The 17,974-nt window shown below is 49.8% G+C and overlaps 1 protein-coding gene across 4 annotated transcripts in view; it reads left to right on the top strand.

Moving 5' to 3' along the window:
* Nucleotides 1-9,147: 9,147 nt before the first annotated feature.
* The window catches only part of PIWIL2 (piwi like RNA-mediated gene silencing 2), a 91,312-nt gene continuing 82,485 nt past the window's right edge, over nucleotides 9,148-17,974 (top strand). Inside the window, exons 1-6 of one of the 4 annotated variants that reach the window (XM_089302222.1) lie at nucleotides 9,148-9,310; nucleotides 10,716-10,957; nucleotides 13,695-13,782; nucleotides 13,924-14,062; nucleotides 14,534-14,740; nucleotides 15,289-15,399. In XM_089302222.1, the coding sequence (XP_089158348.1) occupies nucleotides 10,766-10,957; nucleotides 13,695-13,782; nucleotides 13,924-14,062; nucleotides 14,534-14,740; nucleotides 15,289-15,399 (737 nt within the window). In that variant the 5' untranslated portion in view covers nucleotides 9,148-9,310; nucleotides 10,716-10,765. The remainder of the gene's footprint in view (nucleotides 9,311-10,715; nucleotides 10,958-13,694; nucleotides 13,783-13,923; nucleotides 14,063-14,533; nucleotides 14,741-15,288; nucleotides 15,400-17,974) is intronic. The other 3 variants (XM_008249876.4, XM_089302223.1, XM_089302224.1) reach the window with 3 other exon arrangements.

The raw sequence follows: 17,974 nt of genomic DNA, 5'->3' as shown, positions 1-17,974 counted from the left end.
TGCTATTGTTTCATGTATTATGTTACTATATTTCTCTCTCTCTCTCTCTCTTGCTCTCTCTCTCTCTTTTTCATTGTATTTGAAAGGTTGAGACAGAGACAAATGGAGATCTTCGATCTACTTGTTTACTCCCCAAATGCCTGCAACAGCCAGGGTTGCACCAAGCCAAAGTTTGGAGCCCAGAGCTCAATCTGGATATCCCACCTGGGTGGCAGGGACCCAAGTATTTCAACCATCACCCACTGCCTCCAGGGGGCGCATTATCAGGAACGTAGATTCGAAGTGGAGCCAGAACTGGAACCAGGTACTCTGGGGGCATCTTAACTGCTGCCCAAATGCCCACCCCTACTCTATTTCTTATCCTTATTTTAGCACATACTACTCCTTGTCAGCAAAAAGCAAACAGGTACCATAAAATGATGCACCAGCCTCATCCACCTGTGTTTCCCAGGCCCCTTAAGCGCATCAAGAGGCCTTGTTGAGTGACTGACCTACCCCAGGCCCTCGCTGCCTTGTGCAGGTGCACTCTGTGATGCCTGTACAATGGGGAGGCCATCTGCACATGCATTTCTCAGAACAGGTCTCTGTCGTCAAGCACTGCATGACCCAGCTCTGTTCCAAGTGCTGTCGAATCCACCCGTCCTATGACTCTACCACATCTGGTTTAACCGTGGACATACAGGTTGTTTTCAGCTTTTGGCTGTTGTCAATTTGCACACACGCTTTATATGGACATGTGTTTTCATTTCTTGAAGCTAGTTCTCAATATGTAGAATTTTTGGTTATTATGGTAATTTTTCTCAAATGTGGAAAAATGTTGATTGTTTCTTACTCCCCAGGAACTGGGAATGCAATCCAGGTCTCCCACATGAGTGGGTCTGCATTACTGGGAAGATTCTCGGGAGTGAGAGATGGAATCAAATGCAGGCATTGCAATACAGGATGCAGACATTCTTTCTTTCTTTTTTTTTTTTTTTTTTAACAGGCAGAGTGGACAGTGAGAGAGAGAGACAGAGAGAAAGGTCTTCCTTTGCCGTTGGTTCACCCTCCAATGGCTGCCGCGGCCGGCGCATCGCGCCGATCCGAAGGCAGGAGCCAGGTGCTTCTCCTGGTCTCCCATGGGGTGCAGGGCCCAAGCACTTGGGCCATCCTCCACTGCACTCCCGGGCCACAACAGAGAGCTGGCCTGGAAGAGGAGCAACTGGGACAGACTTCGGAGCCCCAACTGGGACTAGAACCCGGTGTGCTGGTGCCGCAAGGTGGAGGATTAGCCTAGTGAGCCGTGGCGCCGGCCATGGATGCAGACATTCTAACCCACTGTTTTAACCATGAGGCTAAAACACTTGCCCTTAGGGTGTTTTTAAATAATTTTAAAAAATCTTTAAAAGTTTCAATAATTGGTCTTTGTGGTTCCTAGAGTAAGTGCGAATTACATTCTTACACACCCAGAAGACACAGAGTAGCAGGTGCATAATATAAACTACATAGCATGCATTATATTCTCAGGCAGGATTTCATTAAGTCCCAGTGGTTCTTAAACAGTGTTACTAAATCCCTATAAAAATCCCCAGTGCAGGCCAGTGCCGCGGCTCACTAGGCTAATCTTCCACCTGCGGTGCCAGTACCCCGGGTTCTAGTCCTGGTTGGGGCACCAGATTCTGTCCCGGTTGCTCCTCTTCCAGGCCAGCTCTCTGCTGTGGCCTGGGAAGGCAGTGGAGGATGGCCCAGGTGTTTGGGCCCTACACCTGCATGGGAGACCAGGAGGAAGCACCTGGCTCCTGGCTTCAGATCAGGGCAGTGCGCCAGCCGTAGTGGTCATTTGGGGGGTGAACCAATGGAAGGAAGACCTTTCTCTCTGTCTTTCTCTCTCACTGTCTAACTCCACCTGTAAAAAAAAAAAAAAAAACAAACCAGTGCAGCAAAGGTGAGCCATGCGCCCAGTGCACTTGCCCCGTACCCCCAGCTGGAGCTGCTCCTCTGCGTGTTTTCCCACTCCCATGAGAGATGGCAGAGTTTCCTCTCGTAACTTCAGAAAAAAATGGCTTTTATTTCTTCCCATAGTTCGCAGTTCTCAGGAGAGATCTGTTTTTGGAAATCCTCTAGCCCAGGGATGTCTTGAATACCAAGTTCTCTTTAGTAAACACAAATCTCTCAGTGCAAATGCAATCAATATACGTCTACGTCCTCGGCTATAGGCCTGGCCAGAATATTCTGGAACCAATGTAAGACGTTTTTGCTGTCCTCACAGTTCACTTACTGTTGTTATAAAAAGGCTAATCAGCGGCGCCGGCACACCGGGTTCTAGTCCCGGTCGGGGCGCCAGATTCTGTCCCGGTTGCCCCTCTTCCAGGCCAGCTCTCTGCTGTGGCCAGGGAGTGCAGTGGAGGATGGCCCAAGTGCTTGGGTCCTGCACCCCATGGGAGACCAGGATAAGTACCTGGCTCCTGCCATCGGATCAGTGCGGTGTGCCGGCTGCAGCACACCGGCTGTGGCGGCCATTGGAGGGTGAACCAACGGCAAAGGAAGACCTTTCTCTCTGTCTCTCTCTCTCACTGTCCACTCTGCCTGTAAAAAATAAATAAAAAAATTAAAAAATAAAAAGGTGGTGCTCGGAACGATCATCAAAAACAGAAATCGCAAGTGATGGACATACCCAGGTTGTAAGACTGCCTGAAGCCAGCTGAAACCGTATTACAGGTAACCAGGTAGGGAACGGAGTGAGGCAGAGGCTGGCCTTCCTCTGAGCTGGGGGGCACCAGCTTCTAAACAAGCTGCTTCTTCACGCATGTGCAGGGCTTTAAAACATTAGTGGGAAATGCAAATGAAAGACCAGTTCGTGGGGCCAGCGCTGTAGGGTAGTAGGTTAAGCTTCTGCTTGTGGCACTGGCATCCCATATGGGTGCCCGTTCATGTCCCGGCTGCTCCTCTTCCGATCCAGCTCTTTGCTTATGGCCTGGGAAAGCAGTGGAAGATGGCCCAAGTGCTTAAAATATAATAAAACAAAAGGTTTATTTTGGTGTAAAAGAATTTTGAAATCTTGCTGGTGCCTCGGCTCACTAGGCTAATCCTCCACCTGCGGCACCGGCACACCGGGTTCTAGTCCCGGTTGGGGCGCCGGATTCTGTCCCGGTTGTCCCTCTTCCAGGCCAGCTCTCTGCTGTGGCCCGGGAGTGCAGTGGAGGATGGCCCAAGTGCTTGGGCCCTGCACCCCATGGGAGACCAGGAGGAAGCACCTGGCTCCTGGCTTCGGATCGGCACAGCGTGCTGGCCGTAGCAGCCACTTGGGGGGTGAACCAACGGAAAAAGGAAGACCTTTCTCTCTGTCTCTCTCTCTCACTGTCCACTCTGCCTGTCCAAAAAAAAAATTTGAAATCTACACATAACAGGTTTTCCAAAAGTTCGAGGAAAATGCATATTATGAAAAACTATGCATGAATTTAAAAAATTTTTTGCAGCAAAATAAGCTTATCTTTTAATTCTATTAGTCCATGAACACTTAAAAAATTATTTGAGAGGCAGAGAGAAACAGAGGGAGAGAGCGAGACAAATAGAGATCTTCCACCACATCAAGGGAGGGCAGCCTACTTACTATCCCAGAAACACTCCTCCAGAGCAATGCTTGACCAAATATCCGGGCATCCTGTGGCCCAGTCAGGTTGACACATGAAACCGACCATCAGGGTTTTTATCTGGTTTATTACAGCCGTTCTAGTAGTTGTGAAATGATATACACTGGCTTCAGTTTGCATTTCTCCAACAGTTAGAGAATGCTGTCGAGTATCCTTTCTGTTGTTAGCCGTTTGTGTATCTTCTCTGGTGAAAGATATCCATATCTTCTGCCGTTGTTGTGAGTGAGTTGTCTTCTTATTAATCAGCCTGATCCTATTTTTGATTTAGATTTATTGACATTTTTAATGCGGGAGCCTTGGAATCCCAGTTAGAGGTGCATTTTCCCTGGGAGAACTTACATTTACTTCTGCCAGGAACGCAGAGGCACTATGAACATGAACTCACTTTATTTTTATTTTTTGACACGCAGAGTTAGACAGTGAGAGAGAGAGACAGAGAGAAAGGTCTTCCTTCCGTTGGTTCACCCCTAAATGGCCGCTATAGCTGGTGCTGCGCTGATCCGAAGCCGGGAGCCAGGTGCTTCCTCCTGGTCTCCCATGCAGGAGCCCAGGCACTTGGGCCATCCTCCACTGCACTCCCGGGCCACAGCAGAGAGCTGGACTGGTGCCCCAACCAGGACTAGAACCCGGGGTGCCGGCACCGCAGGTGGAGGATTAGCCTAGTGAGCCATGGTGCCGGCCATGGACTCACTTTAGATGAAATGCTCCCTGGAATGTCTAGGCCAAATTGGCAATGTAATTTCCTGTCTTTAGCTTTTTCTGGTTCTGGTGATCTTGTTTTTCTGAGCTCCACCACCACCAAATCAGAATACAGGGTCAGAACGGACGCACTTTTATGGAGACAAAGTGACGAGTACTCAAGGTCAGAGCTGCCTGCAAAGATCCAGGTTGTATACACTTGTGGGTTTTTTAAAATTAATTAATTAATTTATTTGAAAGTCAGAGGTGACACACAGAGAGAGAAGCGACAGAGAGAGACAGAGGTCTTTCATCTGCTAGTTCACTGGCTGCAACGGCTGGAGCTGCGCCAATCTGAAGCCAGGAGCCAGGAGCATCTTCTGGTCTCCCACGCGGGTGCAGGGGCCCAAGCACTTGGGCCATCTTCTACTGCTATCCCAGGCCACAGCAGAGAGTGGAGCAGTCGGATCTCGAATCGGCACCCAATATGGGATGCCGGCACTGCAAGTGGCAGCCTTATCTGCTACACCACAGCGCCGGCCCCCACATAGGGGTTCTTATGGTAGGGCCAGTTTGGACACAGTTTGGTGTTATGCCTTGAGTTAAAACAAACAGGGGCCAGCACTATGGCATAATGGGCTGAGGTTCCACCTGCAGTGCCAGCATCCCATATAGGCACTGGTTCTGGTCTCTGCTGCTCCACTTCTGATCCAGCTCTCTGCTGTGGCCTGGGAAAGCAGTGGAAAATGGCTCAAGTGCTTGGGCCCCTGCACTCATGTGGGAGACCTGGAAGAAGCTCCTGGCTTCCCAGTTCCTGCTGTTGTGGCCGTTTGAGGAGTGGACCAACGGATGGAAGACCTTCCTCTGTGTTTGTAACTCTCCCCCTCAAATAAATAAATAAAATCTTTAAAATATACAAAGAAACAAACAGGGGCTGACATTGTGGTGTAGCAAATAAAGCTGTCACCTGTGACCCCAGCATCCCGTATGGGCGCCAGTTCGAGATCTGGCTGTTCCACTTCTGATCCAGCTACCTGCTAATGTACCTGGGAAAGCAGTGGAGGATGGGCCAAGTACTTGGGCCCCTGCACCCAAGTGGGAGACCCCAAAAAAGTTCCTGACTCCTAACTTTGGCCTGGCACAACCCTGGCCTTTGTGGCCATCTGGGGAGTGAACAAGCAAGTGGAAGATCTCTCCCTGTCTGTTCTTCTCTTTGTGTAACTTTGACTTTCAAATAAATAAATAAATCCTAAAAAAATTCCATCTGTAATTTAACTCAAAAAGGTTTGTTATGTGTGTGTGTTATTTTTCCTTTTAATTGACAAATAACAATTTCTTATATTTGTAGGGTATAATGTTATGTTTTGGTATATACTTATATTGTGGAATGATTAAAGCGATCTAACAGATCCATCACCTCACATAACTTCTCTTTTTTGTATATGGCGAGAATGTGTGTGATATTTGTCATGAACACCCTAGGAATGGTTAATGAACAATTGAAGTACCTTGATGGAGTATATAATAGGACAAGTTGATTATTTTCGGAAAGCTTTAAACAGATGCCCGTGTTTCGTAGAGCTTCAACTATCTTTATCTCTAATCAATTCCAAAACTATATGGATTGCCCCTTTGGCAAAATAAGAAGTATCCCATGATAGATGGATCGGCTAGAACTGTTGTACCGAGGTCCTCTGATCTCTCACGAATAATATACAGAAATCCAGAGAACCCAGCCTGCACCATGGTGCTTCCAAAAGAGACGTGTGCAGAAAACTGAGAGTTGCCATTGCCCTATTTCAACCAGAAGGTTTGCCGAATCCCGCCCTTAAAATACCATTGTTTCATGTGTATGGAGTGACTTTTCCCGCAAGGTGTGGCGAGAGTTCCTAAAAGGACAGGAGCTGGTACTCCTGCATCAGGGTTGCAGGGGAGTGCGTGTCACTGGGAGTGCAGTTGTGCAGGAACTGGCTGTAACGTAAGGTGAACAGGGTGTGGGATTCAGGCAGGAGTGGGAGGCACAGGAACAGAGCGGAGAAACTGAAGCAGTTTGCAAAGTTGAGCTTGGCTTTCAGAGGATGTTCTGGGAATGCAACTCTGCAACACTGACTTTATTTGAAGAGGGCCAGACCACCAGGCACCCAGTTGGAGGCAAAGGGCCCTCTCGCTCCTCCTTTTCTACATCCTGAACATCCTTTGACCCTTGCTATAAAAGCCTGGCAAACTGCTTCTCAGGCAGTTTTTTTTCTTTTTAAAGATTTATTTTATTTATTTGAAAGGCGAGTTACAGAGAGAGAGGGAAGGACAGAGAGATCTTCCACCCACTGGTTCACTCCTCAAATGGCCACAATGGCCAGGTTGAAGCAAGGAGCCAGGAGCTCCATCCCACGTGGGTGCAGGGGCCCAAGCACTGGGGCCATCTTCTGCTGCTTTCCCAGGCGCATTGACAGGAAGCTGGATCAGAAGTGGAGCAGCTGGGGCTCGAACCAGCTCCCATGTGGGATGCTGGTGTCCCAGGTGGTGGCTTTACCTGCTGCGTGTGCCACAACACCAGCCCCAGCGAAGCAGTTTGCAAAGTGAATTTTACCTTTCTGCTGTCTCCTTTGCTTGTCACCAGTAAACAAAACTTTGAACAACTTTCACCTGAGGCTGATTATTCAGTGACACCCCCCCCCCCCAAACAAGCGCACGGACCCCTTTGTGTACATTAACAGTAGCATTGTCATGTAAGCTAGGGAGGCTGTGAGGTACAAACACTTGCATCTTTCCTTAATACTGTTGTGGGAGTGGAGAGTAGAAAGGCAAGGGCCAGGCACAGGTTCTTCTGAGCCTCAGCAGTGAGCTCATGAAGCTTGTAGAGATAATAACAGCAGAGGGTTTCTTATAGGAAAGGAAAGTACACTTTTTAAGAAAGAAAGAGGCCAAGAATCAAAGCTGCGGTTGAGGCAGGGACTTGAGGCCCTGAAGATAATTGGGGGCTGTGATTTTATAGTATTTTTTTAAAAAAAAGATTTATGTATTTGAAATGCAGAATTAGGGAGAGAAAGAGAGAGGTCTTCCATCTTTTGGTTCACTCCCCAAATGGTTGCAAAGGCTAGGGCTAGGCCCGGAAAAACCAGGAGCCTGGAACTCCATTCGAATCTCCCACGCAGGTGGCAGGGGCCCAAGCACTTGGGCCATCTTCCATTGCCTTCCAAGGTGCATTAGCAGGGAGCTGGATTGGAAATGGAGCAGCCAGGACTCAAACTGGCATTAGTTGGCCGGCGCCGCGGCTCACTAGGCTAATCCTCCGCCTTGCGGTGCTGGCACACTGGGTTCTAGTCCCGGTCGGGGCGCCGGATTCTGGCCCGGTTGCCCCTCTTCCAGGCCAGCTCTCTGCTGTGGCCAGGGAGTGCAGTGGAGGATGGCCCAAGTGCTTGGGCCCTGCACCCCATGGGAGACCAGGAGAAGTACCTGGCTCCTGCCATTGGATCAGCGCAGTGTGCCGGCCGCAGCGCGCCGGCCGAGGCGGCCATTGGAGGGTGAACCAACGGCAAAGGAAGACCTTTCTGTCTCTCTCTCTCACTATCCACTCTGCCTGTCAAAAACAAAACAAAACAAAACAAAAAACCAAAACTGGCATTAGTATGGGATGCCAGTGTCACAGGCGGAGGCTGAGCCTGCTGTGCCACTATGCCAGCCATAGATGTTGGCTTGGGTATGGGGGTCCCTTAGTGTGGTTTTGAGGTCGCAGGTGTGTATCTCATGGAGCTATTATAAGATCTATATATAGCTTCTATGTGAAAGTTTTTTAAGTTTACAATTTCTTATTCTCAGCTTCTCCAGTTAACCCTTTCTTTGTCTCCAGTCTCCAGGTTGTGGCTAAGAGGCAGAGACACAGAATATGGAGAAAGTTTTGGAACTCGCCTTTCTCTGCTTTCCCAGTGAATCCTCAGCTGTCTCCTGCCTCACTTGGTTAAACATGATGTCTACAAAGAGTGAAGGGGCATTTTTTTCCCTTAAATTTATTTGAAAGAGGGACAGCCAGAGCAAGAATCATTGAGAGGGAGAGAAAGAAAAAAAGAGATTTCCCATCTACCAGTTCACTCCCCAAAGCAGCCCAACAGTCAGGTCTGAGCCAGGCCAAAGCCAGGAGCCAGGAACTCCATTTGAGGTATCCCGTGTGGGTTGCAGGGGCCCAATTACACACCACTTTCCCAGGTGTGTTAGCAGGGAGGGAATCAGAAGCGCCGGAGCCAGGATTTGAACTGGCATTCGGATTCGGGCCGCTGGCATGGCAAGGGGTGTCACAGTGCCGGCCCCCATGCAGAGCATTTGAACGGCGGCACATCAGCAGCTCAAGCCTCAAGCTTGACGCTAATCATCTTGTTAAACCTGGGCGTGCTTACTGCCGAAACAGTTGGGACCGGAGGAGAACTGGCTACTTCCGTCCAGTTAGGGGAACACTCTTGTTTGATCAAATTCGGGTGAGGCTGACTGTGGGCCTTTGCACGCCTTGTCTCATCAGTGGGTGCACATGTCCACACAGGCCGATGAACGGGCGCTCTTAACCCTGTTTTGCACGCACGGGAAGTGGAGTGCACCGGTCAACGCCAGTAGGTGTTCGGACGTGCACTCAAGTTAACCGTGTCCCGCTTAGCACCTACGTCTCCACATCCTCTAACTGGGCGAGCTGGGGCACGTCCTGTTTACAGGGGTGACCCTGGAACACACGGCCAGGACATCCAACACTTGACACCACCAGCTCACACCTCCCAGCTCCCTTTGAGATGGACTCGGCCCGCATGACTCAAAAGGACGAGTCCCTTTTGCAAAGCAGCCAATGAGATGGTAGGATCTTGTGTGTGGCACTTTCTTCAGCCTATGGGCTCAGGCCCTGCCCACACCACGTGACCGGAACTTAGTATTTGGGGCCTGTGGCTCTTTCCGCGTGGCAGGTAGTTGAGCTTCCCGGTTCTCGTGAGGCTCCGTGGGGCCAGCTGAAGCGACAGGACTCAGCTCAGGTGCGGAAGCCCTGGAGGGCCGAGGTCGCGCGTGGGCAGCCTCACTGAGCGCATGGCGAGGCGCCTTCCCGCCCCAGGAGGCTGGAAGGGCCGCCATTCCTCGGCGGGGTGGGGGCGGGAAGTCGTTAACTCGAGGCTGCGGGTGCGTGGGCGGCCCGCGAGGCGCGGGGACCGGGCGGGGCTGTGGCCTGAGGATCTAGGGCGTCACCCCAGCACGGTTGTTGGTTTGGGGGAAAACGGGAAGAAAGGAGTTTGCCTCCCGGCGCTGGGCTTGGGGTCCGCGTGGCCCACAGGAAGGCTGAGAAGGTAGGCCCCGCGTGGCCCCTAAGGAAGCAGAGGAGGAAGTCCACGTTAAAGGAGGGCCTGGGAAGGGGGTGCTTGTGAAAGGCCGCACGCGGTGGTGGGGCTCGGGGACGCGTGGGGTAGGAGACTAAGCCGTGGCAGCGAGGGCGCCACCCACACAGGTTGTAGAACGAAGATTCCAGGCCAACCGAACAGGGGTGTTAGCGGCTAGAGGGGCGGCTTCTGTAGTAACCCCGGGAGGGAGGCGTGTCCTGCCTCCCAGTTGCAAGTAGAGCATTAAAGAAGGGAGTGTAGTTAATTTTTTTTGCAAGTTCCTGAATTACCTCCACCTGCCCTGTTGACTCAGGATTCGTGTGTCAGTCTTTGTATGCACGGGCCGATTTCTCCACAGCTAAGACTTAAGACAGGGTTTCCAGAGTCGGGAGAGGCTTGCTTTCCGCTTGAAGATTTCTTCAGCAATGAGGTCCAGGACAGGATTATGAGAGGTTCCCCCCGACGAGAGAGTCCCAGCATCTGTAGGCCACGAAGTGATTCGGGGGGAGGGGGCTGGGGGCCTCAGCTCTAGGGGGAGGGCCAGGGGAAGGCTCCAAGCCTAGTTACTTGGAGGAGAGAAAGGGTCGCTGTAAGCTATGTGAGAGTCGGCTCCGTATCCTGGGGACCTCAGTTCTGGTGGGGTTTGAAAGAAGAGTTTCATAGAAATGAATTGGAGAATAATTGAGAGAAGGAGCTAGGATCAAGGAGATGAGTTCAATGTGAATACAGGCTGGAGAGAAGCTGGGACCCCGGCGTAGGAAAGAGGCCGAAAACAAGGCGGAACCCATAAAGGTTGGTTGGTGGTGCTTAGGAACTATTAACTGATCAGCCCAAATCATTCCCATGCATACAAGCTGCTTTCCTGTGCAATGGGTAGTTGACTTAGAGCACTGAGTTTTCTGAGGACTGCTCAAGTTCATCGAGGGCTTGGGCCTAGAAGGGGTTTCAAATACTGTGCGCTCACAGAAAAGCTTAGTGCCCGCCTTGGAAGTCTAACTTGAAAATGCGTTGTTTCTCAAAGAGGAAAGAAACCAGCTGGGAATCTCTAACCTTTTCCGAATGCTGACAGGTAATTAACCAGAGAAGGCTCAACACAGCGTCCTCCTCCGCAGCGTTTGAATGGATCCCGTCCGGCCACCATTCAGGGGCCCTGCCCCGGTCCACCTGTCTCAGTGTGTCCGGATGCCAGGCTGTTGGCCACAAGCTCCAAAACCCCTGGAGCCCGCCCTGGGCAGGGCAGGACCTGTGGGCCGAGGCCACATGTTTGCAAAGCCGGAGGAAGCGGGCACACAGAGTGGACCGGCGCCGAGGGTAAGACCGCTCGAACGTGCAGTCGTAGTGTTTGTCTTTCCTGTGTGATGAGAGGAAGCAGTGGCTTTCAGGGCGCCTAGAGAGCCGCGAAGACTTACTCAAGGACAAGGGAGTTTGTTTTTCTTCACGAAGTTTTTGCACCTTCTAGGCATCGAGGTCAACGCTTAGAATTGCAAGTCTAGAGAAAGTGGCTGAGTGAATGCCGGGTGGGCTTGGGTAAGTGCCTTAGTCCTCCAGCCTCCGCCCTCCCCCACCTTCCTTCACGGCGGTTTTCAGGATAGAGCCTCTTGTTCTCCCCTTAGTTTTCATCCTGAGTCTGACTCCTGCCTCAGAGAGCATTACAGGAGGAATATTCCGTATTTGCATCTTGGATTGCAGTTTGATTTTTGTTTTTGATTTTGGAATACTTTCATGTACACAGTGTATCTTTTGGATATGGGACCCATGTCTAAGCACTAAATTCATTTATGTGTCATTTATACCTTATAGCCTGAGGGTCACTTTACATACTATTTTTAATATACCTGTTTTTTTAAAAAAATATTTAATTATTTATTTGAAAGGGAGAGTTATAGAGAGCGACAGAGATATATTCCATCTGCTTGTTCACTCCTCAGGTGGCCGCAACAGCCAGTGCCGGGCCAGGGCAAAGCCAGGAAGTGCATCTGGGTCTCTCACGTTAGTGGCAGCAGCCCAAACATTTGGGCCGCCTTCTGCTTTTCCTAGGCCATTAGCAGGGAGCTGGATCGGAAGTGGCGCAGCCAGGGTGTGAACTGGTGTCCATATGGCATGCCAGCATCGCAGGCAGTGGCTTCACCTGCTGTACCACAATGCTGGCCCCTACACCTGTGTTTTGACTGTAGCCTGTCACATGAATTCAGGTGTGAAATTTTCCAGTTGTGGCATGAAAAAGTTGAGCATTTTGTATTTTAGATTTTCAGATTAGGGATGCTCAACCTGTGAGTGTTAGATTTGTTTCTTTTGAAAGAGTATCCAGATCTTAGATCTTCAGCTGTTCCTACTGCCTTGTGAACATGTACATGTGTGTGCATTCTGATTTCCTAACTAGATGGTAGTTTTAGGAAAAGAAGAGTTAGAAGGAAGGAATTGGTTCTAGTGTCATGTTGTACAGTAAGGTAGTCAACAACAATTTATGATATATTTTAAAATAGCTAGAAGAGTAACAGTTCCCAACACAAAAAGATGAGAAATACTTGAGGAAATGAAAACGCTAATTATCCTGATTTGATCTTTATACATTGTGTACGTGTATGGAATTAACTATTGTATGTATCCCATAAATACATAGCAGTAGAGGGTAAATAGAAAATTTTAAAATGGACAGTATTTGTCTATAATTAATTTATGTCAAAGAAAAAGTTAGCAAATATAGGAAGAACTTGATGAAGCAGTTAGGTTAATTTTAAGTGGAATTTACAGTGTCAAATGTAATACTTCCTAAGAAGAAAAAATTAGGACAGTAATTATGGATGTTAAAAAAAACCCAAACCCCTCATACCCTTAAATCATGTAGATTTTTTTTTTTTTTTGACAGGCATAGTTAGAGAGAGACAGAGAGAAAGGTCTTCCTTTTTCCGTTGGTTCACCCCCCAAGTAGCTGCTACGGCCAGTGCGCTGCGCCCGAGCCAGGTGCTTCTCCTGGTCTCCCATGCAGGTGCAGGGCCCAAGGACCTGGGCCATCCTCCACTGCACTCCTGGGCCACAGCAGAGAGCTGGCCTGGAAGAGGGGCAACGGGACAGAATCCGGCGCCCCGACCGGGACTAGAACCCGGGGTGCTGGTGCCGCAGGTGGAGGATTAGCCTAGTGAGCCGTGGCACCGGCCTCATCTAGATGTTTTGGGCATTTATTAACCAGTATGCATGTTCTCTTTACTTGGGTATACAGGAAATAAACCAGAAGAATAGACAAGTTCGTTTTGTTCTGTTGTATTTTGTTTCATTATAGCTCAAGTCATGGACTTTAAAAAAAATATGTATTTGAAAGGCAGAGTGACAAAGAGAGGGAGAGACATACAGAGATCTGCTCTCCAAATGGCCAAACCCAGGAGCTTAGGACTCCATGTGGGTCTCCTGTGTGAGTAGCAGGGGGCTGAGTCTGGGCCAGCGTGACCTGCGCTCCCAGAGGCTTTATCAGGGAGCTGGTTGGAGGTGAGCAGAGCAGCCAGGACTTGAACAGGTGCTCTCAGTGGGCTTGATCCACTGTGCCACATCCCGGCCCTGAATCATGGACTTGAAAATGTAACTGGTCATGGTTGAAAACCTAGGATATGATTATAAGTGTTCAAGAAAAAAATAGTATTTTTTTCTTTTTATAACATTTATCAAATGTAAAGATTATGACTTACCAAAACCGTCTTAAAGGTATTATTTCTGTTTTTGAGGCTTGTTTGTTTTAATGAGGGTGGGGGAGAGAGAGAGAGATCTGCATCTGTTGGTTTACTTGCCCAAGTGACCAGGGCTGAGCTGGGCTGGGTGGGGTGGCAGCTGGGAGCCAGAATTCAGTCCAGTTCTCCCTTTGAGTCGTGAGGACCCAGTCACTTGAGCCATCACCGCTACCTATCAGGGTGTGCATGGGCAGGAAGCTGGAGTCGGGAGCTGGAGCCAAGTATTGAGCCTAGGTACTCCGATGTGGGCATTGTGACTGCCAGGCTGCATTTGTGCCTCATGGGATTTTAAACAACATCCTGGAAGAACTTCACTTTTTGGCTTTCCACAGGAGTCTGTGGGTTTAGTCTCCATGTTCCGTGGCCTGGGCCTTGACACCGCGTCCCGGACGTCTCCGAGACGGGAGCTGCCTCCTTCAGGTATGCGGGAGCTGGCTTGAGAAACTCTGCTGGTGTGTGTGTTGACTTTGTTCCTAAACCCATGCAGTGCATCTTCAGAAAAATTGCTGTGCTGTAAAGTGTGTTCAAGTCGCAGTTACACCTGGGGTTTGGTTCTTGCAGGAAGAGGCATTTTAGGTAGAGGCTTGTCTGCTAACTTGTTACGCAAGGAGAAAGAGGAACCCCGTCTGACCTTTCCGGATCCTTCAGTGTTGGCAGCTGGGGATAGCAAGATGGCAGAAGCTTCTGTTGGTTGGAATAGGTAGGTAAGGTTACCTTCGCATGCAATCATCACGTTCAGGTGGCATATCTAAGTCCAAAGAGAAAGCCCCAGGATTGTACTATCTCACGAGAGGTGATGTGTGGCTGTATATTAAAAAGTGACTGTTTTCCAAGAGCAGCCAGCAGTTGCGGATGCAGTCATTGGAGAGAGGGTCAAAGCAGCTCCCTAGGGGGCGTTTGCCCTCGTGACAAGTGAAGCTGATCACTGTGGTTCTTCCGTCTCACTGTGTCGCACTTCCCCTCGTGCTGTGGAAGGTGGCTCTGACGGTCGGTGTTCAGAGCAGCTGGTGACAGAGCCATGTTGGCGGGTTAGATTTCGAGGGGCTCCCAAGGCTGTGCTTGGCCCCTTTTGCTGTCTGCTGCAGATGAGAAGGTAGTGTGGAGAGTAACCCAGGTGGGGCATGGATGCATGATGGAGAAAGCCCTCGCCTGCCCCTCTGCTGCCTTTCAGAATGCTTGGAAGAGGGAGTTCGGACACGTCTTCATTACCCCTGGGAAGAGCGGCTGGTGGAATGGGCAGAGCAGTGGAAAAGCCTCCCCGTGTGTTCGGCCCAGCCTCCCGGAATCCCCCAAGGCTGTCCCCACCTTCACCCCTGCCCCAGTCTTCACTGCACTTTCCGGAACGCCCCCTGGGCCTGACTGCAGAACCCAAGGAAAAGTAAGTCCTGGGCACCCCTTTCCTGCCAGGAGCCTGAGGAGGGGGCCGCCTGTGGAATCCCCGCGTGGGGCTGCTGTGTGCTGTCTGTTGTGGGGGACGTCCTGGGGCGATGGGTGCTGCCAGTGGGGAGAGGGGCGGGTGGGGTGGCGGCTGCTGGAGCGAGGCGGGCTTCCTTGTGAGTATGCAGACTGTACCAGCGAGCGGACTGTGAAACCTGGTGGGCCTGTCCTGCCCAGGTCAGATCTTTGCCAAGTCAAAGATAAAGCAGTCAGTTATGAAAAACACTTGAATCCCTCACCTTCCTCTGTGCAGCTAATTCCTGGGTTCCTAGCTGGCCTAGCTACTGCAGTGCTGTTACTAGGCAGACAAAGTAGACACTGCTTGGAGCTTATCATCTGGCCTTCAGAGCGTGCTGTTATGTCTTGGTTCTTCATTTGTGTGTCTAAATAAAGTATGAGAAAACCTGTGGTGGTGGTGTGGGTTGGTGGATGTTTCATTTTTTGGCTTGGGTATAGGTGGTTACTTTTAAAAACTTTTTTATTTTTCAGAGAGATTTTTGTGAAGCAGGGATCAAAGGGAACTCCTCAGTCTTTGGGATTGAACCTCATCAAAATACAGTGTCATAACGAAGCAGTCTATCAGTATCATGTGACTTTCAGGTATGTATGGCAGTTTTCTTCGTATTATTTGTTTCTTGGATGGCAGTAATGGAAAAACTGGATATGGTTCTGTGTGATTCCCGATGAGCTTCCCCACGCAGTAGTGCATGCACTCAGATCCTGGCAGGAGGTTGAAGGTTGACGTTCTTGTGTATATATGTTGCCAATTCAATTTAACTTTTAAGGTTATTAATTTTTTATTTGTCTGGAAAGCAGAGAGAGAGAGAGAGAGACAAATGTGATCTCCCACATGTTTGGCAGGGACCCAAGTACTTGGGTATCCGCCTGCTGCCTCCCAGCTGCACACTGGTAGGAGTCTGCAGTTGAAAGCGGAGCCAGGACTCGATCCCAGGCGTCTGATATCTGATGCGGACGTCGCAAGCAACATCTCAACTGCTGCACCGAATGTTTTAATTTGACAGGTGCAGGTTTATGAGGCTAGCAGTGGATTTATTTATTTATTTATTTGACAGGCAGAGTTAGACAGTGAGAGAGAGACAGAGGGAAAGGTCTTCCTTCCGTTGGTTCACTCCCCTAATGGCTGCCACGGCCAGTGCTGCTCCAATCCGAAGCCAGGAGCCAGGTGCTTCTGGTCTCCCATGGGGTGCAGGGCCCAAGGACTTGAGCCATCCTCCACTGCCTTCCCAGGCCACAGCAGAGAGCTGGACTGGAAGAGGAGCAACCAGAACTAGAACCGGCGCCGATATAGGATGCTGGCGCTGCAGATGGAGGATTAACCAAGTGAGCCACGGCGCCGGCCCCAGCAGTGGATTTAATATGAAATTAGTTAAGGCTAAGTTTAGGGCCTTTCACTTGCAGGACATTTTTGAGACAGAGAGCTCTCAACCACTATTCATTACCAAAATGTTTCCAAAGGCTGGGTCCAGTTGGTCTGGTCTGGGCCCAAGCCAGATGCCAGGATTGCTAAAAAGTCTCTTGTGTTGGGGTGTCAGGAGCTCATCACTTGAGCTGTCACCGGCTGCCCCCCAGGGTCTGCATTAGCAGGATGCTGGAGCCAGGAGCCAGAGCTGGGTATCAAACCAAGGCACTCCAACATGGGACATGGGCATCATATGGCTAGGCTTACATGCCCGCCCCTGACTTGTTTTGTATGGGATTTGGTGTTCCTTTCATAAGGGGCTCCCCAGGTGGTCTAAGGTCCACATTCCATGGGGCTGGTGCTGTGGTACTGCAGATTAAGCAGCTACCTGCAATGCTGGTTGAGTCCCGGCTGCTCCACTTCTGATCCAGCTCCCTGCTAATGCTCCTGGGAAAGCAGCAGAAGATGGCTGTTTTTGCTTTCCAAATAAATAAATCTTTAAGAACATTTATTGAGAAAAGAAGAAAAGTCTGGATTTTTTGAAAAATGTATATATTTATGGGGTACAATGTGATGTCTTGAATATGTATATGTTGCAGTAAGATTAAGCTAAGCTAATTAGTGTATTTGTCACCTTACCTGCTTAGATTTTTTGGTGAGAATATTTAAAGTCTGTCTTAGTAAATTTTATTTTGATCTTATTTCAAAGATTGATTTATTTACTTAAAAAAGAGGGAAAGACAGAGACAGTGAGGTCTCCCTCTGCTGGTTCACTCACCAAGTGGCTATAATGGCCAGGGCGGAGCCAAGCCGAAGCCAGGAGCTTCATCGGGGTCTCTCACGCGGGTGCAGGGCCCAAGGACTTGGGCCATCTTCTACTGCTTTCCCAGGCCACAGCAGAGAGCTGGATTGGAAGAGGAGCAGCTGGGACCTGAACCGGCGCCCACATGTGATGCTGGCACTGCAGGCAGAGCCCTGACCTGCTAGGCCATAGTGCTGGTCCCCTAAACTTACCTTTTTGTATTTGTTTTTTAAAAGATTTATTCATTTTATTTGAAAGAGTTACAGAGAGGCTGAGACAGAGCAAGAGAGAGCGCGAGAGAGAGGTAGAGACAGAGAGAGGTCTTCCATCCACTGGTTTACTCCCCAGATGGTCAAAACAGCTGGAGCTGCACTGATCAGGAGACAGGAGCTTCTTCCACGGGTACAGGGGCCCAAGGACTTGGACCATCTTCTGCTGCTATTCCAGGCCAAAGCAGAGAGCTGGATCTGAAGTGGAACAGCTGGCACTTGAGCCAGTGCCCATATGGGATGCCAGCACTGCAGGCAGTGGCTTTACCCACTACGTCACAGTATCGGGCCCTAATCTTAGCTTTTAATTCCATTTTTCCACAGATATTTGAAGTCCCTTTCTATCGCCAGTGGTAGGATTACTAGGTAATGTGGTAGTTGTTGGAGTAGAGAGAAAGAAAAAGATCTTCCCTTCTGCTGATTTACTCCCCAAATGACTGCAACAGCCAGTTCTGGGCAGGGCTGAAACCAGTAACTCCATCTGGGTCTTCCATGTGGGTGGCAGGGTTTCAGGTAGCTGGGCCATTGTCCGCTGCCTTCTCAGGTGCATAGCAGGAGGCTGGATTGGAAGTGCAGCTTTGGTGTTCAGCTGGCACCGCAGGCTTCAGAAGTGACAGTTTAACCTGCTGCACCACCTTAAGTTTGTTCAGAATTTTCCATACTGTTTTTCAAAACATCTGTGCT

The sequence above is a fragment of the Oryctolagus cuniculus genome, chromosome 8 (genome assembly GCF_051225735.1).
Source record: "Oryctolagus cuniculus isolate XC-2025 breed Fujian yellow rabbit chromosome 8, ASM5122573v1, whole genome shotgun sequence".
Taxonomy (NCBI): domain Eukaryota; kingdom Metazoa; phylum Chordata; class Mammalia; order Lagomorpha; family Leporidae; genus Oryctolagus; species Oryctolagus cuniculus.
The sequence above is the reverse complement of the archived record's forward strand: the minus strand, read 5'-3'. Positions and strand labels throughout refer to the sequence as shown.